This window comes from Bombina bombina, chromosome 7 (assembly GCF_027579735.1).
Source record: "Bombina bombina isolate aBomBom1 chromosome 7, aBomBom1.pri, whole genome shotgun sequence".
Classification (NCBI taxonomy): domain Eukaryota; kingdom Metazoa; phylum Chordata; class Amphibia; order Anura; family Bombinatoridae; genus Bombina; species Bombina bombina.
This window is the reverse complement of record NC_069505.1, coordinates 256,064,964-256,089,168: the sequence shown is the minus strand read 5'-3', so window position 1 is coordinate 256,089,168 and position 24,205 is coordinate 256,064,964. Positions and strand designations below refer to the sequence as shown.

The window sequence follows — 24,205 nt, the reverse complement described above, 5'->3', positions numbered from 1 at the left end:
AAATATATATGTATATACACATTAATATATATGTATATACACGTAGTAACACATAAATATATATGTATATACACGTAGTAACACATAAATATATATATGTATATACACATAGTAACACATAAATATATATGTATATACACATATTAACACATAAATATATATGTATATACACATAAATATATATGTATATACACGTAGTAACACATAAATATATATATGTATATACACATATTAACACATAAATATATATGTATATACACATAAATATATATGTATATACACGTAGTAACACATAAATATATATATGTATATACACATAGTAACACATAAATATATATGTATATACACGTAGTAACACATAAATATATATATATGTATATACACATAGTAACACCCCTAACCTTACACTTATTAACCCCTATTCTGCCGCCCCCGCTATCGCTGACCCCTGCATATTATTATTAACCCCTAATCTGCCGCTCCGTAAACCGCCGCTACTTACATTATCCCTATGTACCCCTAATCTGCTGTCCCTAACACCGCCGACCCCTATATTATATTTATTAACCCCTAATCTGCCGCCCACAACCTCGCCTCCACCTGCCTACACTTATTAACCCCTAATCTGCCGACCGGACCGCACCGCTATTATAATAAAGTTATTAACCCCTAATCCGCCTCACTAACCCTATAATAAATAGTATTAACCCCTAATCTGCCCTCCCTAACATCGCCGACACCTAACTTCAAACATTAACCCCTAATCTGCCAACCGAATTTCGCCGCTATTCTAATAAATGTATTAACCCCTAAAGCTAAATCTAACCCTAACACTAACACCCCCCTAACTTAAATATAATTTAAATCTAACGAAATTAATTAACTCTTATTAAATAAATTATTCCTATTTAAAGCTAAATACTGATCGGATGATCGGAACAGCCAATAGAATGCGAGCTCAATCTGATTGGCTGATTGAATCAGCCAATCGGATTGAACTTGATTCTGATTGGCTGATTCCATCAGCCAATCAGAATTTTCCTACCTTAATTCCGATTGGCTGATAGAATCCTATCAGCCAATCGGAATTCGAGGGACGCCATCTTGGATGACGTCCCTTAAAGGAACCGTCATTCATCGGGAAGTCGTCATCGGAAGAAGATGGGTCCGCAGTGGAGGTCTTCAAGATGGAGCCGGTCCTCATCGGATGAAGATAGAAGATGCCGCTTGGAAGAAGATGGTTGCCGGTCCGGATCTTCTCTTCTTCCCGGATAGGATGAAGACTTTGGAGCCTCTTCTGGACTTCTTCAGCCGTCGGATGATGGATGTCTAGCCCCTGCTTGGGCTTAGATGAAGATATCGGAGCCAGGACAGATCGGTGTGATACCCGGTGAGGTGAAGACAAGGTAGGAAGATCTTCAGGGGCTTAGTGTTAGGTTTATTTAAGGGGGGTTTGGGTTAGATTAGGGGTATGTGGGTGGTGGGTTGTAATGTTGGGAGGGGTATTGTATGTGTTTTTTTACAGGAAAAAGAGCTGAATTTCTTGGGGCATGCCCCGCAAAGGGCCCTGTTCAGGGCTGGTAAGGTAAAAGAGCTTTGAACTTTTGTAATTTAGAATAGGGTAGGGCATTTTTTATTTTGAGGGGCTTTGTTATTTTATTAGGGGGCTTAGAGTAGGTGTAATTAGTTTAAAATTGTTGTAATATTTTTCTTATGTTTGTAAATATTTTTTTATTTTTTGTAACAGTTCTTTTTTATTTTTTGTACTTTAGTTAGTTTATTTCATTGTAGTTATTTGTAGGAATTGTATTTAATTCATTTATTGATAGTGTAGTGTTAGGTTTAATTGTAGGTAATTGTAGGTATTTTATTTAATTTATTTATTGATAGTGTAGTGTTAGGTTTAATTGTAACTTAGGTTAGGATTTATTTTACAGGTAATTTTGTAATTATTTTAACTAGGTAGCTATTAAATAGTTCTTAACTATTTAATAGCTATTGTACCTGGTTAAAATAAATACAAAGTTGCCTGTAAAATAAATATTAATCCTAAAATAGCTATAATATAATTATAATTTATATTGTAGCTATATTAGGATTTATTTTACAGGTAAGTATTTAGCTTTAAATAGGAATAATTTATTTAATAAGAGTTAATTAATTTCGTTAGATTTAAATGATATTCAAGTTAGGGGGTGTTAGTGTTAGGGTTAGACTTAGCTTTAGGGGTTAATACATTTATTAGAATAGCGTCGAGATTCGGTCGTCAGATTAGGGGTTAATGTTTGAAGTTAGGTGTCGGCGATTACGGAGGGCAGATTAGGGGTTAATACTATTTATTATAGGTTTAGTGAGGCGGATTAGGGGTTAATAACTTTATTATAGTAGCGGTGAGATCCGCTCGGCAGATTAGGGGTTAATAAGTGTAGGCAGGTGGAGGCGACGTTGAGGGGGGCAGGTTAGGGGTTAATAAATATAATATAGGGGTCGGCGGTGTTAGGGGCAGCAGATTAGGGGTACATAGCTATAATGTAGCTGGCGGCGGCGTGCAGACGGCAGATTTGGGGTTAATAAGTGTAGGTAGCTGGCGGCGACGTTGTGGGGGGGCAGATTAGGGGTTAATAAATATAATATAGGGGTCGGTGGTGTTAGGGGCAGCAGATTAGGGGTACATAAGTATAACGTAGGTGGCGGTCGGCAGATTAGGGGTTAAAAAATGTAATCGAGTGGCGGCGATGTGGGGGGCCTCGGTTTAGGGGTACATAGGTAGTTTATGGGTGTTAGTGTACTTTAGGGCACAGTAGTTAAGAGCTTTATGAACCGGCGTTAGCCCAGAAAGCTCTTAACTACTGACTTTTTTCTGCGGCTGGAGTTTTGTCGTTAGATTTCTAACGCTCACTTCAGCCACGACTCTAAATACCGGAGTTAGAAAGATCCCATTGAAAAGATAGGATACGCAATTGACGTAAGGGGATCTGCGGTATGGAAAAGTCGCGGCTGAAAAGTGAGCGTTAGACCCTTTTTTGACTGACTCCAAATACCGGCGGTAGCCTAAAACCAGCGTTAGGAGCCTCTAACGCTGGTTTTCACGGCTACCGCCAAACTCCAAATCTAGGCCTAAGTAAATAGGAGACAACAGCATTGATTAATCTCACAGTGTGTGTGTGTGTGGGGGGGGGGGGATGGAGATAGTGGAGATAGATTTTGTATGTGAAATAGCCACTTGTGTTAATTCAAACTCCCCAGCAATAATTAGCACTTTAATACCTAACCTAAATACTTGTAGGCTCAGCCTATTGCTATGGGAATGTCCTAGGTGATGGTTTTCAATCACGGAAATAAATATAAATAAACAATTTTCCATACATCTAATACTCTGCAGTCAGTATATCAAGTCATTTGGAATACAATAAAGGGGGAATACATTTTATAGTACATTGTCCGTTTAAGAAGCAGCAGTTGTAAGCAGCTGCATCCTAAACTCTCTGCTGCCTCAAAGGTGGAGGGGTTGAGTCACCCCAAACTGATAAGACCAGAGTGATTGACAGCCTCTGCTCTGGTGTGACTGGTTGCACAAGAGCAGGAGACAGGATTGCACAACACTAAACGTGGGATGATTGTTTCAGTGATTGTCCAAACTCACCTTTTTAAATCTGTCCCTAACTGTTTACTGAATAATATTCACATTATTGCTGTAATATTTTGCTCTGTAATTGTATCACCCACAAATGTAGCTAATTTGACACATGGGGGCCAATTTTACAAGGGCCGAATGGCCCTGAATGTAAATGTTTCCGCTCATGCCTTCAGGCTCCGGAAACAGGAGTTAAGATGCAGCGGTCATAAGACCACTGCTCCTTAACTCATAAGCCTCCTCTGAGGCGGCGGACATCAATCCACCCAATCGCATACAATCGGGTTGATTGACACCCCCTGCTGGCAGTCGATTGGCCGCGAATCTGCAGGGGGGCAGCATTGCACAAGCAGTTCACCAGAACTGCTTGTGCAATGATAAATGCCGACAGCGTATGCTTGCACTTTGTTAAATCGGCCCCATGGATTTCACTTCAGTTTTGATTGTTTTGGATTCTACAAACCAGTTCACAGATCTGACAGATGTAACTGTAGCTATTTGTTTTATTAAGTGTAACCCCGGTCAGTGCGTGTTGTCTAATTGCATTACCATAACGTGTCTGATAGTGAGTCAGGTTTAATCTGTTTAATGTATTGATAATGGACTTGTGTTCCAACTCAGTTATTGTTTCATATATTTAAAGATGTGTACATTTCAAACCTAGTTTGTTTAAACTGTTTATTTCAACAGAATTGAAGCTGACAACTAGATATGCAAATGCACAAACCTAATAAGGCTATTAAAGGCTTAATAAGGCTTCTGGCAACATGGCATTTAAATAATAGACTTAGGTCATCAGATAAATGAATTATCTCCATAGTGTAGATATGTTATAATCTGCGCATCCAAGATAAAATCAATTTGTTTTACAACAGTGCAGCTGAGCACATATAAAATCAGCATTCTGGATTTGTGCCACAGTCTTGATTTTATATATGATGTGTGACACCAAATAATAATTAATCCATAGAAACTTTCCTCAACACAAGAGGTCAGTATTACCGAAATTATTTCCAACCCAACACAAGTGATCAGCATTACCTAAATCATGCTCACCCCAACACAAGTGATCAGCATTACATAAATCATGCTCACCCCAACACAAGAGGTCAGCATTACATAAATCATGCTCACCTCAACACAAGAGGTCAGCATTACCCAAATCATTCTCAACCCAACACAAGAGGTCAGCATTACATAAATCATGCTCACCCCAACACAAGAGGTCAGCATTACCCAAATCATTCTCAACCCAACACAAGTGATCAGAATTACATAAATCATGCTCACCCCAACACAAGAGGTCAGCATGACCTAAATCATGCTCACCACAACACAAGTGATCAAAATTACATAAATCATGCTCACCCCAACACAAGAGGTCAGCATTACCCAAATCATTCTCAACCCAACACAAGTGATCAGAATTACATAAATCATGCTCAACCCAACACAAGAGGTCAGCATTACCTAAATCATGCTCACCCCAATGCAAGTGATCAGCATTACCTAAATCATGCTCACGCCAACACAAGTGATCAGCATTACCTAAATCATGCTCATCCCAACACAAGTGATCAAAATTACATAAATCATGCTCACCCCAACACAAGAGGTCAGCATTCTAAATCATGCTCACCCCAACACAAGTGATCAGCATTACCTAAATCATGCTCACCCCAATACAAGTGATCTGCATTACCTAAATCATGCTCACCCCAACACAAGAGGTCAGCATTACCTAAATCATGCTCACCCCAACACAAGTGATTAGCATTACCTAAATCATGCTCACCCCAATACAAGAGGTCAGCATTACTTTTATCACTCTGCTTGTAATCTGTACTTAAATCTTCTAAATTGGAATTTCAACAGTTCCCACAGTTAAACAGTGAAACCTTTGTAACCGGGATTTAAAAAGTAAACTTGCCTTTGTGACAGGACTTTCAAACAGGATTGCGCCTTTGTGACAGGGATTTCAAATGGAAACTGCCATGAACAGGTTTTGTCTTTGTGCCTTTGGGTCCGATAACGGTGTCTGGGCTGAATGTACTTTTATGTATTCCCTGGTGGGATGCTCTAAAGCCATTTGTCACCCTGAAAAAATGGTGTCTCACTAAGGGGCATATACTACAAATTCATATGGGGAGGAGCTGCAGACATTACAAAAGTACAAAATAATATTTGTATTTTTTAAGTCTTACAAAATGAAAAATTGAACCATTCACACAAAAATATGCAGAAAAAAATGTATTGTTTAGGTGCATCAAAAAATCGTTACAAAGTTCTTCACCAAAAATCATATTTTATCAAAAACATAACATTTGTATGTAAATTACACATTTATTAAATATGCTCAGTGTAAGTCTTAATTTAAATACCCTGGATGCACAAAAAACACTCAAGAAATTTGTACTTACAAATACAAACTACAAAGCATAATTGTTTTTTTGTAAAATGGGCTGAACATGGGTGTTCCATGGGTGTATATGAAACTGTCTCTCAAATCCCAGCGTAATTCGGTAAAGATTTTCGCACTACTGTTTTTTCTCACCTGTTAGAAGGTGGCAATATTTTCTCAAAACACTCAAAATACTTAATACCCTAACAGAAAAACACATAAATATGAAAATATAGGTGATTGTAAGATGATATACGCAGAAAGCAGCGTAATGTGATGAATATTGGCTGCAGTATTTCATTTTTAAAGTGAGCCCCCTGCTCACTGCTAACGTTGCTCTACAGAGTGAAGTGCCCCTTTCCAGTGAGCTCCATTAGTGTGAATGGTAGACATCCCACCACATGCAGGGAATGCCCCTTTTTATGATAATTCCACAAGGGCAGCCACTGACAGGGGCAGCGTGAAAAACCACGTCCGATTTGGTGAAGTTTAGATCATCAGGCCCTACGTATCAACAAATGTTTTTTAGGAAAATGTATCACTGCATATTAAAGGGACATGAAACCCAAAATGTTCCTTTCATGATTCAGATACAACATAAATTTGTAAACCACTCTCTTTTGCTGAAAAGTAAGGAGATAAGCTCAGGAGTGTGCACGCGTCTGGAGCACTTTATGGCAGCAGTTTTGTAAGAATGTTATCCATATGCAAGAGAAGTGCCAGATTGGCCCATCGGGATACCAGGAGACTTCTGGTGCCACATCCCATTGTACAGAGGAAGCCTCCAGTGAAGTCAGGGCCTTGTGCTCCACTCCTGACAGCCACCAAGTAAAGGGCCGGCCAGAGGGAGGGGCTGGGCTGCTGAGCCAGGCTTCAAAAATGTTCAGCACTGGTTTGATCTCCAGCCCTGTGCAAGAGCACCAGATGGCAGCACTAATTCCTGCCTTAAAGTGCTCCAGACCCTTACCTAGGTATCTCTGCAACAAGAATAATATGGGTTTGATACCACTTTAAGCTGGAAATTTCTTCTAATTACATTTTGCTATACCTGATTTAATTAGTGCACTTTCTAGCATAGTTTGACTATTATTTTATTAGCAATCAGATAGGCTTTAAATGTGGTTGTAAAAGGCTTTTCCAAAATATGTTTTGAGGGCGCATGAAATCCGGAGGTCATTGAACAGACAGTCAGTTATAAATGTACATTCAAGGGACACAAAATGTATAACATTTGTGCAATGTATATTTATCACTGTAAAACCCCCATTATATATTGGTTTGGAGTTAAAAATTCAATGTAGACAATAGATCAGCTTCGTATGGTTGTGCGTTTATGTACTTTCCTGACTTCCCATCTCTTTTTTAACTTTTGATGTTGGCAAGAGGTACAGCGAATAAGATTCTATATTGCCTGCTTGCTCTGTCTTCAGTGTGATTTGTCAGTTACTGTTACAACTTATGCGCAACCCGTCATGCAAAAATCTGAAGCAGGGAAGGTGGGGCGTGCTCTGCTTAAAGGGACATTGTACACTAGAGGTTTCTTTGCATAAATGTTTTGTAAATGAACCATTTATATAGCCCATAAAGTTGTTTTTTTTTTTGTAGTAAACATTTATAATTTTGCTTATTTTTAAATTACATTGTGCTAATTTTTAGACTCTTAACCAAGTCACAAAGTTTTAGAAGTAAACTGTTGTCTACCTATTCCAGCTTGCTCCTGTTTGTGTAAAAATTATTTTCATATGCAGTGGAGGGGCGGGACTTCCGGGTTGGAGGCAGAGTGGAGCGGTTGGCTACTGCTTCGCGCGCCGAAAATACAGGGCTTGCTACATCGCCCTAACGCAATTACTCCTTGCGCTGCAATTTTTTTCCTGCAGGCCGGAGACTTGGCCGAAGGCCCCAGCGTGACCGAAGTCACAAGACAGAATCGGCTTCGTTGTGGAAGCACTGCCGCCCTGGCGCGGCGTTTACTTTCTTTCTCATACAGAGCAATACGTGAGGAGACTCCAGTGAGCGGAACCACCTGTTAAATTGGCCTGGACGTGCAGCAGAGAACGGTGTACATTTTTCTCAGGGCTGTCTTCCAGAAACAGGCAATTATCAAGAGGAGCTAAAGGATCGTCACATTGGGATCTCTGTTTGGAAGGCTGGTCGTGAGTACTAAAGTTTTACAATGTATGGATACCTCTGTTTTTCTATGCTCATCATCTGGGTTACATCTCTCCTGGCTATATCCCACTAAGACTTGTATCTAACATTGCAAAATTAAAAAAATAGCGGTGTGTGCAGATTCTATAAAGCTCTCCCAGTGTGGTGTGAGTAGTGGCCTATGTCAGAGAGACTTAAAGCTGTGAAAAGTGCCCTTACTTTTTGCTCTCAAAACATCGCCATCATTTATATCGCATAATAAGTTAGTAGTAGACCGGCAGTGGTGCTACTCACTAAGGACTTTTATTTTACATTCAATGCTGTGAAGAAAATTGGTGCTAGTAATTGAACAGCAGTTCCCAGGACCCTGATACAGGGTAGGAACGCTGGCCCTGACACCCTCACCTTTAAAGGGTCCTGCTCTCATACTGGGGCAAGAAGCTTCGCAATAAGTCTGGCTACTGTTGATAACGAACATAGCTCCCCATTTGACAACACTCCAAGGGAAAAAGATCTGATAATTTGAGATCCTAGCAGCAGTTCCCAGGACCCTGACACAGGGTAGGAACACAATTTTGGCATCACTCTCTCCTTGATGACTATTGCTACACATTTTGACCTAAGCTCCACACCAACTCTTAATGGTACTCCTCAGTCTACATTCCATCCTAAATAGAATTTAAAGAGGAAAAGTTTAGCACGAGTCTCTCACAACATCGATACAGAACAGGACTATAACACTGATACTAGTATTTCCCCTTATTGCTGGCATACACACTGATTTAAAGTTCTGTATTAGCCCTAACAGGATCAAAGTGAAGTGAAGAAAGTCTTTCACGGGAAGGCTGGATACCTACAGAACTATCTATCCCTGTATGACTTTGTGTTTGGCCATTAATTGGATTACTACTGAAATTGTCTTTTTAACTATTCAGAGCATTATATTTACTTCCATGACCATTGAATAATATGCCCGGTAGTTTTTAAAAAAAAAAAAAAAAAAAAAGCTACATTACTTCGCTCTATTGGATGAAATGGTCTATTCCTAGGAGACTATAAGAGTGTTCTGGAGACAGGACGAGCAAGACCACTTGATATTTAAGAGAGTCCTCAAATCCATTTCAAATAGTTTTCTTTTTGTTGATAGTAATTTGTGTTAAGATAGTCAATTTTGAGATAAGGTGAATTCAGGCAAGCTGATTAGTAGTAGTAAGTGTTGATAACATTGCTACAGGAACTATTTCCTTTTTTTTTTTTTTTTCCCCTTTCCCTCACGCATCACACTCTTACCTTAATTATTGCACTTCAACACTAGTCCTCACTCACGGCACTGTAATCTGTCACGTTTAGGGAAAGTAAGTGACAGTCGGAGTCACATTTTCACTTTTTTACTGTAGATTAAATTGTCCCCTTTCCTTTTAGCTATTCAGTCACTTATTTATTTATTTAGTTTTTTTTCTTTTTGCACCTATCACAGTCTCATTTTAATTGCTGCACAGTAACACAAGTCCTCACCTACTGCACTGTAATCTGCCACACTTAGGGAAAGTAAGTGATAGTTGGAGATACTTTCCGCATTTTCAATTTTTCTTTTTTTTTTTTTTTTCTTTTTTTTTGTGTCCCTTTTCCCCTTCCTTTTATTTTTTATAAAGCTACCCTACTTAGCTTGAGCAATAATCTCAACATACAGGGATAGATTTGTTACACAACATAAACAAACATCACCGGCCATGCCACCTAAACATAAAGACAAAAAATCTGCTAAGTTATCCGAGAGCTCCCTAGTAATTGCACAAGAACAATATAATGGCACTGGTCCAAATTTTGATTTTTCTGAATTAGTCGAGCAGATCTCTAAGATGATTTCTCCGCAATTGGATGTTGTTAAACAAGAAATTAAACAAGATATAAATAATATTGTCCTGGAAGTAAGGCAATTTACAGCCCGATTGGAGGAAATTGAGACCCGAATCTCAGATTCTGAAGATAGATTACATAAATGTGAGCAGTCTAACAAAGAATCCGGGTCGCAAATAGCTTTACTACAAGCTAAATTAGAGGACCTAGAGGACCGCTCGCGCCGAAATAATTTAAGAATTATCGGCCTCCCTGAATCCACAGAATACCAAGATTTAGTTGCTTTTGTCTCAATTAAGCTTCCCCAATTATTAAAAATGCCAGCCTCCCCGATGCCCATGATTATCGAAAGAGCCCACAGAGTGGGGCCATTACGCCAAAATTCTGAGGGTATTAGTAGACCCAGACCCATACTGATTAAAATGCTAAACTTCCAGGACAAGATTAATATTCTTAAACACTACAGAAAAGCTAACCCATTAATATTAGATCAACAAAAAGTATTAATCTTTCAAGATTTCTCCTCCGAGACTACGTATAGGAGGAAAGAAATGTCTCCTTTCTGCTCTCGACTTATGAAAGCAAACTACAATGTTAGGCTTGTCTATCCGGCAAGATTAATCATGATTATTGAGGGACAAACAAGTATTTTAAACAATATTGCAGAGGTGAAGAAATTCTGTTTAGATAATGGCATCCCTTAAATGCTTAGGATTGGTTTGATTGTTTGAAGTTATTTTATGCTCTGTTTATGAGTGTTTTTTTTACTGTAAAATTATTGTTGAAAAGAAGGTCTTTTCAAGACTATGTGTGTAAAGATGTATTCTTATTATCGGTATGTAAACGGGGGTGTTTTTTTTTTTCTCCTCTTTTTTTTTTTCTCTCTACAACCCCTTCGCCCCTCTGCTCTCGCGCTCTAATATATTTTACAGTCTTGCGGTCTCTGGTTCTTTATAAAATCCTGATATGTCCTAAAATGTTTTTCAGCACCTTAGTAAATTTGAACCGGGCATAGGGTCAATCAAAATTCTTTCCTGGAACGTAGGTGGAATTACTTCCCCTATCAAACGGAAAGCCGTATTAAAATTACTGGGATCCCATAAACCCGATATTGTTATGCTTCAAGAAATTCATCTAAAAGGGCATGAAATTGATAAACTCAAATCTAGATGGGTGGGGGAGGTGGTAGCTGCCCCGTCACAGGTCAGGAAGAAAGGAGTGGCAATATTAATCAATAAAAACTTAAAATATAAAATAAATAAGAGCCAAATTGATTCAGAGGCGCGCTATCAAATCCTTGATATTGAAGTAGAGAAGACCTCTTTTATTCTCTGCAATATTTATGGCCCTAACCAACCTGACACTAGGTTCTGGGAGGAACTAGCCCTAGAATTAGTATCATATAGAGGACGTAATGTTGTGATTGGAGGGGACTTTAACCTAACAGCATACCCTAACTTAGACAGATTAAGTAGAGCTAAAAGTACTAAGCGAGTTAAGAAAACACGAACACTACAAAAATTCTGCCATAAAGTGGGTGTATATGACATCTGGAGAAGTCTGAACCCAGATGTCAAAGCATTTACATATCTATCTAAAGGACATCAAGCCCTGTCGCGTATAGACATGTTCCTAATTTCTGAAAACTTAAGTGGTAAGGAGGCAAAGGCTGACATTAAAGATATAGTACTATCTGACCACGCGATTATAGCTATAGAATTTAACTATAAATCCCTTACTCCTAGACCGAATAATAATTTCTTTTTCCCCAACTATCTACATAGTAACCTTCACTTTCAAAACTGGTTAACTAACAAATGGAAAGAATTTGAGAGTTACAATCATGCCTATAAAGATAAGGCAGAAATACTCTGGGAGACCGGAAAGGCTGTCCTACGTGGGGATATTAAGGCCTATATGTGTGCCCTCAAAAAAAAATCCTTACAGAAAGAAATTCAACTCTCTAATAGTGTGAGGAACGCTTATAATGCGTTCATAGCTGTACCCTCCAAAAATCTTGGAGAAAGATACACAAATTTAAAAACACAAAGGGATATCTTCCTTAAACAACAAATGATATCTGAAGATATAAGGAAGAAATCACTTTATGGTGGCTACTCAGGGAAAGCGGCTAAATATCTTGTTAAGATCACTAAAAAGAGATCTTCCAATTACATTGCCGCAATTAGATCTGGGAAAAATAGACTTACCTCTAATCACGACATTCAACATACGTTCACGGATTTTTTTAAAAATCTTTACAAAGCTGAACTCCCTAATCTAGATCTAAAAGAGAGGTTTTGGGATAATGTAAAGATCCCCAAAATGCCACAAGAGATAATTAATCAACTTAATGCCCCGATCTCTACACAAGAAATTCTATCTGGTATTAAAGCTGCTAAATTTAACAAAGCCCCTGGCCCCGACTCGCTACCAGCCGAATTCTACAAGATCCTAGTAGACCAAATAGTTCCTAACTTACATAAGCTATTTAATTCTTATTATTCCGCAGATATGCCATGTTCCCCGTATTTTGCGGCGTCAAACATAGCCTTAGTTCTTAAAAAAGAAAAAGATCCTGAAATCCCCTCTTCATATCGACCTATCTCCCTGTTAAATTTTGATTATAAACTACTTACGTCCATAATTGCAAAAAGATTGGCCCCTCACCTAAATAATATCATACATGACAATCAGGCTGGCTTTATGATGGGGAGAAGCCCGACAAAAAATATCCGCAAGGTTATGCTTGTACTAGACTATCTGCGGAATAACAAGAAAGTGCTAAAAAAAGAAGATGCTGCCATCTTAACAGTCGACGCCGAAAAGGCTTTCGACTTTATCTGTTGGGACCATCTTTTTTCGGCCTTGGAAAAGTTTGGCTTTTCGGGGTATTTTACAAATTTGATTAAAGCTATCTATAATAATCCCTCTTCAGCAATCTTTATAAATGGTTCAACCACGGAGCGTTTTACTTTACAGAGAGGCACTAGGCAGGGATGCCCCCTATCGCCCATCCTCTTCAACATATCATTAGAACCACTGGCGATTCTCCTTAGGCAGCAGTTAGAAGGTATCCAGATTGGTAAACAAAAATATGTTCTAGCTTTGTATGCTGATGATCTACTTCTTTTCTTATCTGGTCTAAAAGAAAGCTTACCTAAGCTATTAGAGTCAGTGCAAATATTTGCGTCATTTTCCGGTTACAAAATCAATGTTCAAAAATCTGAATTATTGTGGATACATAGAACGGCGTACCATGTATTAGATCACCCATTTAGAGAGGTCACTCAAATAAAGTATCTAGGAATAACATTGTCAAAATCCCCACAAGAATGGTATGAGCTGAATTATGTCAAATTTTTCAATTACTGTAAGCAGAAATTGAAAGACTGGGCTTCTCTCCCTATCTCTCTTTCAGCACGTATTATGCTTATTAAAATCATACTTTTACCAAAGTTAATATATCTTCTGCAAAACATACCCTTCCTTTTACATAAGGCAGATATAAAATTATTTAACCGAATATCTAGTGAATTTCTCTGGCAAGGAAAGAGACCCCGAATTGCATTAAACGCACTAACTCTCTCCAAAGAGTCGGCGGGCCTCGCTTTCCCGAATATTGCCTTCTACAATATTGCTTCAATAGCAAAACTGGCGGCTGACTGGATCACAGAGAAAGAACTTTTCACTGTCTCTGCCGGGGAAACAAACCTTGTCCACCCATTCAACTTAAAAGCTCTTTTACACTGCCCAATTGCACAACTGCCACCGGTAATTGCTAAAACGCCGACGTTTAAAAATGTGATTCTGGCATGGCAGAAATTTTGTGTAGAAATAGGAACATCTCCATTTGTTTCGGAATATCTCCCAATTCAGGGATGCCCAGGATTTGCTCCAGGTTTCACTTATAAGGTCTTTGAGAGATGGAAACTGAAGGGGCTGACCTCCATAAAACAACTAGTTACTTTTAATACAATAATTAGATCATTTCTTGATATCAGAGTAGAATTTGAGCTTCCCCAATCTGACCACTTTGCGTATTTGCAAATAAAGCATTACATTACAGATCTCAAACTTAAATTTGCCTCTAATTGGACATATGCTCCGTTAAGGAGCCTATTGAATCAATACAACAGTGGGATCTCGTCACTCTCTCCATTCTATCGCTTGATGATGATTTCCAAACATGAGGCCCAATTGGAGAAAATAGCAGCTATTTGGAGTAAGAGCTTTCCAGAGCTTCGGCCCCAACAAATTCAAGTGAGCCTGAACCTGTTGAATAAAACAGGAAATGCCCTAGCATGGCGAGAACGGCACTTAAAAATGATATATGCGACATACATCACTCCCGACAAACTATCAAAATGGTATAGAAAAATTATCGGATGCTGGAAATGTCAGGCCCAACAAGCAAACCTTTTACACTGCATCTGGTTGTGCCCCAAAGTCCAACAGTTCTGGCTGAAAATTAAGTTTTGGTTGAATAAAATCTTAGACACAGAAATAAGATTAGAGGCTCAAATGGTCATTTTTTTAGTTAAATTTTCACAACAGCAAAAGAATTATAAATTAATTAATACCGTAATTTTAGTAGCTAGGAATGTTATCCTGAAATCCTGGAAACTCTCCCACCTACCGTTGTTTATAAAACTTAAAAAAGAAGTATTGAAACAATGTATGGTGGAACAATATGCAATATCTAAGTACAATGAGGCTCACATAAAGAGATTCCTAGACAAATGGGGCACAGTAATATTGTCACTTACTCCACTCGCTCAGCAGCAATTAATTAAGCCTCTCAGCCAATCGGCTTACATTCTTGAACTGATTAACGCGGGCAGATACCCAGCATTCTGGGCTGATTAGAGAGAGCGCAGAGTGGGCTGGGGGGAGCTGTAGGTTTTTCTCCTTGATTCCCTCTTTTTTTTTTTTTTTTTTTTTCCTTTCTCTCTCTCTTTCCCTCTATCCTTCTTCGTTTCCGTACCACCCTCGTATTGACACCATTAAGAAAGTATATTTAACCTGTCTTAGAACAGGTATATATCCATCAATCTCCCCCCTGAGATTAATCTCATACATCCTGCAGGAAAACCCAAAAATTACGTGACACATAGTCTATACTCTCCCAGGCCCATATTACTAATACAGAGACCCTCGGGACAACATTGTATTTGTTTTATTTAAGTCTTGGTTTTCTTTGCTTAAAAATTATTGTTGTTTGCTTAATGGCTTTAAGATTCGATAACACTTGTCTCAACTCTGTAAAGAATTCTGTTTGTACCCTTGACACATAGCTTGTAATAACATGACTGTGTGTACGTCAATAATAAATAAATATTTAAAAAAAAAAAATGCAGTGGAGGGGCAGGGTGTGTGCTCTTTTTGCTTTCCAGCCCATTTCAGTGGGTGTCCCAGCCTAACCTTTTCAACAGTGCTAAATTGGGAGCTTCTAAGTAAGTTTTTAAAAGATTTTATACTGGATGAGTTTGTGTGCATATTATTTTTTATAGCAGTCTATATTACATGCAGTTATATGAAAATTGGTGTACACTGTCTTAATTTATATGGGGTAAGCAGTTCAGCACCTGATTGGTTTTACCACCTGCCAAGCCTAAAGCAAAAAAAGAAATAGTCTTAAAGAGAAAGGTGGTTTGGAGTATGTTAACACGTAACCATTGAGAATCCCAACGATGTAATGTGCGTACTGTGGGGTCTGATATTGAGTGTAGAATTATACATATTTTGTACCCCTTTAAATGTTTACAAGCACATTAAACAGACCCTGCAACATAATATGATCAATTATAATACAACCCAAATCCCTCCTATAATAATCTATTTTTATTACTCACATGTTCCATACTAGAGACAGAACTTTGAAATGCATGCCGATTGTCATGTCTGGAAAATGTGTGTTTTGCTGGATTTTCCTGAAATAGAATAAATATTTATATATATATATATATATGTATAAATAAAGTTATATTAATAAGAATGTAACATATTGTTGCTATTTGAAAAATCATCTCAAATATAGTAATTTGTTTTTAAAAGAAAATTAAACACATCACATTTGATATGCATGCTCTAATGAATTTAATAAGTATTCCTACCAAAGCATTAATTACTTGAATGTCATTAACAGACAGTTTCACAATATAAACTCACAAAGGTCTATAGAGGGTTAGTAGGGCAGTATTTGCATTATCAACCAGGTTTCAATCATAAAGAAATATAATTAAAAAGCAATTCATTTTAAACAGTGATTACATTTGCCATTTAAGTATTTGTTATATATATATTATAATATTTTCTACTTAAAGTGACATTAAAATGCAATTACAGTACTTTTCAACTGTAAATCAACATGTCAACCATGTGAGAACAAGTTCTAAATGCATTAACACCTTTTTTGCTGTAATGTTTTCCAATGGGCAAACTCTCCCCAACATTCCAGATGTTTTACTGGAATAAACAAAGTTTGCCACACTCAATTTGTTGGCAAAGAATACATTGTTTGTTGTATTTTATCTTATCACCTCTGTTGAACCAATTAGGGACAGACATTAAGCAGGATTAGGGGCATATTTATCAAGCTCCATATGGAGATTGATGCTCCGTGTTTACGGCGAGCCTTCAGGCTTGCTGGAAACAAAAGTTATGAAGCAGCGGTCTTAAGACCGCTGCTCCATAACCTGTCCACCTGCTCTGAGGCCGCGGACAGAAATTGCCAGAAATCAACCCGATTGACACCCCCTGCTAGTGGCCGATTGGCCGCGAATCTGCAGGGGCGACATTGCCCCAGCAGTACACAAGAACTGCTGGCGCAATGCTAAATGCCGAGAGCGTATGCTGTCAGCATTTATCGATGTGCAGAGGACATGATCCGCAATATCGGATCATGTCCGCTCGCAGCATCATAAATAGGCCCCTTAGGCGTTTGAGGTTTTGGGCCAATTTATCATGCTGCAAATGCAGCAGTTTCCACGTGAGTCTTAAGGCTATCAGCCAATCGGAATCTAAGGGACACCGTCTTGGATTACATAATTTAAAGGAATTCGGTAAGAAAAAGCTGAGGGGAAATGGGATTTGGCAAATAAGAATTGTAGGGCTAATTAATTCTTGCACCAATGTGCTGGCCCGTTAATTCTAGAGAAAAGCTAGAAAAATACACCTGTATGTACCATTAATGCAAAAAAAGAGGTTTTGCAAAAAAAAAAGGCTGCTTTTCTCTAAGTGAATATATCAACAAAATCCCACAAATATAAGGAATCAATTTATTTAGGTATGGTTGTATCAAAGAACAACACTACTTGTCTTTGAGTGAATATATCAACGGAATCCAATAAATTTGTTTTTGAGTAAAATTTATCTCCAAAGATATCACTCACACTAGAAAAAACTTTTTTGGAGACAAAGGGTTAAGTCCAGCAGGACTCATACAAACACTCACACACACACTGGTTAAAATTAGCTCAAGTTCATAAGTACAATCATGGATATCGGATATATAATCGAGAATATATATATATATAATAGATTTGTTGCAATCTACCTAGTAATGTTAAAGGATATCCCTCATATGTAATTATATTTAGATTGTAAAATCTGAATTTTTGTGCAAAAAAATGAACACAGTAAGTTATAATCCTTTAGATGGTATGTCACAATTGTAATAGCCAGAATTTTTGGCCTATATACCAATATTAAAGTAACTTTGGACCTGATCAATTGTTTAATATCATGTGCAAGCCTGTACTATATATTGTTACGGAAAAGGGGGTTTGGAGATTTAATTATGGCACAATGTATCAAGGGGTAAATGTAGCGGCAGTAGTGAGTAAATTACATTTGATTTGCCAATGGTACTCCAATCGTACTACGTGTTCTTATTCAACACTAGCATACCCTGTCCATTCTAACATTACCCAACACTGTGACTGAATTCATAAATCCCCCAATTTCCTAATAGATATTGTTGTTAAGTGGCGAGCAATAAATTGTTTCAATCAAAATAATGAAAGTGACCAAACGGATACAAAATATTTCCTTGCTACAAAAAATCTCTTCTATAGCAGAGGCTGTATTTAACGTTATACTGGGGGTTTTGAAATCTGATTATAGCACAAAGTATCAAAGGGTAATTGTAGCTGCAGTAGTGAGTAAATTACACTGTATATGTCAGTGTTACTCCAATCATACTACGTGTTCTTATTCAACACTCGCATAAGCTGTCAGTTTTAGCATTACCCAGCACTGTGACTGAATACCAACCCCCAATTACCCAGTTTTCTAATACATATTGTTAGAAAATTACAAACTATATGTTTTCACAATCAAAAATAATGAAAGCCCAAGTGTTCTCTTGCTACAAAAAGCCTCTTCTATAGCGGAGGCTGTAATTAACGTTATACTAGCTAATCGAGACAAATAAGCAACAGACCAAACTAAAAAAGTCTCTACTATATCGGAGACTGTGTTAATATTATACTGCACTAGTTTCGATCAATCATACATTTAAGGAATATTAGAGATTATATTGAGTGAGCGACTAAAAACAGTGAGGTACAATGACCTCGTGAACAGTGCCCCTGTATATTGAGCGAACTACTAAAAACAGTGAGGTACAATGACCTCGTGAACAGTGCCCCTTATATTGAGCGAGCGACTAAAAACAGTGAGGTACAATGACCTCGTGAACAGTGACCCTCATATTGAGCGAGCGACTAAAAACAGTGAGGTACAATGACCTCGTGAACAGTGCCCCTGATGGCTTCCCTTAGATTCCGATTGGCTGATAGAATTCTATCAGCCAATCGGAATTAAGGTTGAAAAAATACTATTGGCTGTTGCAATCAGCCAATAGGATTGAGCTTTCATCCTATTGGCTGATCCAATCAGCCAATAAGATTGAGCTTTCAACCTATTGGCTGATCCAGGTTGATTTTTTCAACCTTAATTCTGATTGGCTGATAGAATTCTATCAGCCAATCGGAATCTAAGGGACACCGTCTTGGATGACGTCATTTAAAGGAACCTTCATTCTTCGGTAGTCGTCTTCAGAAGAGGATACTCCGCATCGGATGTCTTGAAGATGGAGCCGCTCCGCGCCGGATGGATGAAGATAGAAGATGCCGTCTGGATGAAGACTTCTGCGGGCTTGGATGAAGACTTCGGCCGCTTTGTTGAGGACTTCTCCCGGCTTCTTGGAGGATGGATGTTGGATCTTCAAAACTGTAAGTAAATCTTCTGGGGTTAAGAACTTTATGTAGGTGGCGGCGGTGTAGGGAGCAGCAGATTAGGGGTTAATAAGTATAATGTAGGTGGCGGTGGGCTCCGGGAGCGGAGGAATAGGGATTAAAAAGTTTATTAGAGTGGCAGTGGGCTCTGGGAGTGGTGGGATAGGGGTTAATAACTTTATTTAGTTGCGGTGGGGTCCAGGAGTGGCGGTATAGGGGTAAAACAGTTTAGTATAGTGTGGGTGTTTAGTGACAGTATACAAATAAAGCTGGGGAAAAAACGAAGAGCAGCGAGATCGATGACTGTTAGTTAACAACAGTCTGCTGCTCATTGCCCCGTACTTGGTGCGCGGCTTTTTGACAGCTTTTTTGTTAACTATGGATAACGTATTCAGGTCCACGGCAGCGCAGTTAGGTGATGTCAGGCGAGCGTATTGGTGCCGGCGAATGCAGCACAGTTGACGCTTTGATAAATAGGCCCCATTGGCTGCACACTCTAGTGACCTATTTATATCTGTCTCTAATTGGCCACAGCAAAGAAAGTAACCTAAGTTACAACATGGCAGCTCCCATTGTTTTATAGAAACTAAAACTATACATTTATTTTGTCAACATTTAAAAAACTAAGGAAACTTTTAAAAAATACATCAACATGTTATTCTCAGACTAATCTTTTATTTGACTACATCATTCTATCTAGCATTTATTTAGTTTAATGTCCCCTTAATAAATGGAGGTTGTGTATTATACAATATTTCAGGATGTCCTAGGAGCTTAAAGAATACAATACTATGATTTATGAACATGTTGAAAAATGATCACAATCTACTAAAAAAAGAATATTTTCAGTGGGATCAGTATAGCAATAGCCCCTTTTCATGTATTTAGTGTAAAAGGTATTGCATTGGGACTGCAACCCTTAATTAAGAAAAGCAATATATGTCCATTAAATCAACCTGGTTGTCTAAATGCTGTGACTTTGATGTAACATATCAGTGATGTCTCCCTGAGGGTTTCAGACAGATCTCTTGGAACTGCTGAGTAGTGTGCAACCAATGCAAGCTACACTGTTTTCTTTGGATTACTAGAAGACTGAATATAAGCTAATGGCAGTAATGATGACAGATGGAGCTATTATCACAGTACAGGGGGAATTCTGCAAGCCAGCACTCATTATGTTTAGTGTATTTTAAGGTAGAAATTGCTATCTTTGTTTTCCCCCTAATTTCAGTGTCTGCTATTAACTATTTTGTTGTTCAATGTTTCCAAATGATATCAAGCAGAAAAAAAGAGATTAAGGGGTATATTTACCAAGTAGCGGATGCTGCTTATTCCGTGCAAGCCTTCTGGCTCGCTGGAAACATAATTTAAGAAGCAGTGGTCGTAAAAGAGCTGCTCCTTAACTCATCCGCCACCTTTTAGGTGCCGGACTGCAATCAACCCAATCAGATATGATCGGTATGATTGACATCCCCTGCTAACGGATGATTGGCCACGAATGTGAAGGGGGTGGCATTGCACAAGAATTTCTTGTGAAATGCTTGTGCAATGACAAATGCTGACAGTAAATCATGTCCACTCAACATTAGATAAATTGACCCCTAAGGGTTTTTTCTTTTAAAAAAAAAGAAAAAAGGAGAAGCTTGTGTATTGATGATGAATAGTTAAAAAAGTAATATAAAAAAGCCACGCAGTTCAGCAGAGTTTACGATTTATTGCTATTATATTAATGTGGGTAGAGACATGGAGGCCTATTTATCAAAGTGTCAACTGAAAATACACTGGAATTCCACGTCGTGATTGTCGCGAGATTGATCCGCCATAGTTATCAAAGTGTAAAGATCGGCAAATGTTGAAATTTGTGACGTAACATACGATCCCGCTATCTCAATCCGACGCACATCAATGTGAGTTGAAAACCCATCAAGCAGATTCATGTTCATTCGCCCTCCTATTCGACACTATTTGAAGCTCTCACAAAGTTATCAAAATTTCTACAGTTACGCTCGCGTCTTTTCCGACTCAGCATACCTGGTCGCGGATGACATAGAACTCAATGGAAGTCTGAAAACACAGAAAGCTTATGTTCGATGCTGCAAGAGAGTTAATAAAAGTAAATTAAAAACTTTATTAAAATTGTATACCCTTTCTAAATCAAACAATATTATTGCTCCACATTTGATGCACTAGTAGATATAGGGATAAAAATGAAAAATACATTACTACTTATGGATTATGCTACAACTTTGTCTCTCATTACAAAGCAAGGGGACAATATTATTTCTACATATTTGGTGCAGTTTTGCCCCAAACTTGTCGCTATCACTAACTTATCAAATTGCTCGATACTTGTGTCATTGATCACTCATCAGAACTTGTAAGTGCCATTTGTTACATTGTGTATTATACTTTGAAAGTATGTCTATGTGAAATTAGTATTAAAGATAAACATTGATGATGACATTAGGACACACAGTGTAATATTTTAGACAAGGATTATAAAATTTTAATTGATGTTTGATTCAATATAATTTTAAAATGATAGCTCAAAAGGGATAGCCCACCTAACTTTAAACTGTCGTGAATCAGATACAGCAGAAATTAAAATCACCTCTTTACTGTCATGCTATTTTCAGTGTATTTCTTCCTTCTCTTGAATTTCTTTTTCATTAAGAAATGTCACCTTATATGCCAGCCCACCTGTGTAGGGATGTTTTTTAAAAAATAGATTGCAATCAGGAGGGGTTAGACAGGTGCAGAGAGAAACCTGGCCCAGCTCTTAAAGGGACAGGAAACCCAAAATTATTCTTTCATGATTTTGATAGAACATACAATTTTAAACAACTTTCCAATTTACTTCTATTATCAAATTTGCTTCATTCTCTTGTTATCCTTTGCTGAAGGAATAGCATTGCACTACTGGCAGCTAGCTGAACACAAGAGACAAATGTGTGCAGGCACCAATTAGCAGCTAGCTCCCATTAGTGCAACTTACATTTTTACTTTCCTATCCCTTTAAAATATCCATAGATTGCAAATAAATACATATGATAAGCTGATTACAGGTTATATTTGCAATTATTCCTGCTCAAAATAATAATACATTTACAATATATACATATAGTGGTATAAATAAACACAGAGATATGACAGACAACATTGGGGACATGTAAATATGTTTGCAAAAGATTTCTGACATAACACGCACATACAGTATATATTTATATATGTGTGTGTGTTTATACATACTAAAATATGTATGTCCAATATTAAAAAGAATTCTAATAATTCACTCTCCACTTTGCACCAAATATGTTGCTACTTGCTATAGTCGCAATTAGTCTTGCTCAGAAAAAGAATACATTTACAGTATCCTATATAATAAAAGACAAGAGTTTGTCTGAAGCCGTCATGCGCAGTTCAGACAAACTCTTGCCGCGAGGACCCGGCAGCAGCTCAGCTGTAGGATGCGCGCGAGGACCCGGCAGCAGCTCAGCTGTGGGAGGCGCGCGAGGACCCGGCAGCAGCTCAGCTGTAGGAGGCGCGCGAGGATCCGGCAGAGGGGGGGGAGAGAGAGAGAGAGAGAGAGAGAGAGAGAGAATGAGAGAGAGAGAGAGAGAATGAGAGAATGAGAGAGAGAGAGAGAGAATGAGAGAATGAGAGAATGAGAGAGAGAGAGAGAGAGAGAGAGAGAGAGAGAGAGAGAGAGAGAGAGAGAGAGAGAGAGAGAGAGAGAGAGAGAGAACGGCCCGTGTCAACGGGCTTTAGGACTTGTATACAATAATGTGCTAAAGAGAAATGTACTTTTTCGTGGATAGTAATGAAATGGTATAAATAAAGTTGGGAAAAACCAGAATAGCCACGACATCGATGACTGTTAGTTAACACCAGTCCGATGCTCTTTGCACCGTACTTGACGCACGTGTTTTTGATGGCTTTTTTGATAAATAAGGAGATCATATTCAGATCCGTGGCTGCAATGTTTGGCGATGTTTGGCGAGTGTATTGACGCCCGCGAATGCAACATAGTTGACGCTTTGATAAATATCCCCCATGGGGACCGATTTATCAAGCTCCATATGGATCTTGATGACCCTGTTTCCGTGCAAGCCTTGAGGCTCACCAGAAACAGAAGTTATGAAGCAGCATTTTAAAGATTGCTGCTCCATAACTTGTCCGCCTGCTCTGAGGCCGCGGACAGAAAATCAACCCGATTGACAACCCCCGCTAGCAGCCAATTGGCCGCAAATCTGCAGGGGGTGGCATTACACCAGCAGTTCACAAGAACTCCTGGTGAAATGATAAATGCTGACACTCCAGCATATGCTGTCGGCATTTATCGATGTGCAGCAGACATGATAAGGCACATCGTATCATGTCCGCTCGCACTTTAATAAATTGACCCCTAGAAGTCCCTTTTACACTTAGGCCTTTATCACAATCTATCAGACAAGGCATTTTGGGGTATTTTTCTAGCTAAAAAAAGCCACTTTTCAATTTAAGGCAATTATATTAGCTTGTTTTTGGCTCTTTTCCCACACCTGTAATTGTGTTTTCGTATCCTTGCTAAAAAGGAGACATTAAATGGGACTGCGCTTTCATGAACAGGTTTTATAGGGAATGCCTTCATGCACTCTATCTCTAAACAAGCTCAAGACAGTGCATTTCAAAGTATTTGTGCTTACATTATTGAACTTCAAAACAGGAACGTGTCTTCGTGAATATGCGTTCAATAATGTAGCCGCAAGCACTTTGAAAACACATTGTTGTGATCGTATTTGGACTTAAGAGTGTATGAAGGCACGTCCTCAATGAAACCCAGTCATTAAGGCGTGATCTTGTTTGAATGTCTCCTAGGCAGATACAATATCGCAAGGGAGCGTGTTCACACTTTATAGTTTTAGTTCCAGATCCAACAGAAAA

At 38.4% G+C, this 24,205-nt stretch overlaps 1 protein-coding gene across 1 annotated transcript in view; it reads right to left on the bottom strand.

Moving 5' to 3' along the window:
- C7H3orf84 (chromosome 7 C3orf84 homolog) overlaps positions 1-24,205 on the bottom strand; it is a 111,014-nt gene that overhangs the window by 13,214 nt on the left and 73,595 nt on the right. Inside the window, exon 5 of the mRNA XM_053689355.1 lies at positions 15,896-15,973. Within this exon, the coding sequence (XP_053545330.1) occupies positions 15,896-15,973 (78 nt within the window). The remainder of the gene's footprint in view (positions 1-15,895; positions 15,974-24,205) is intronic.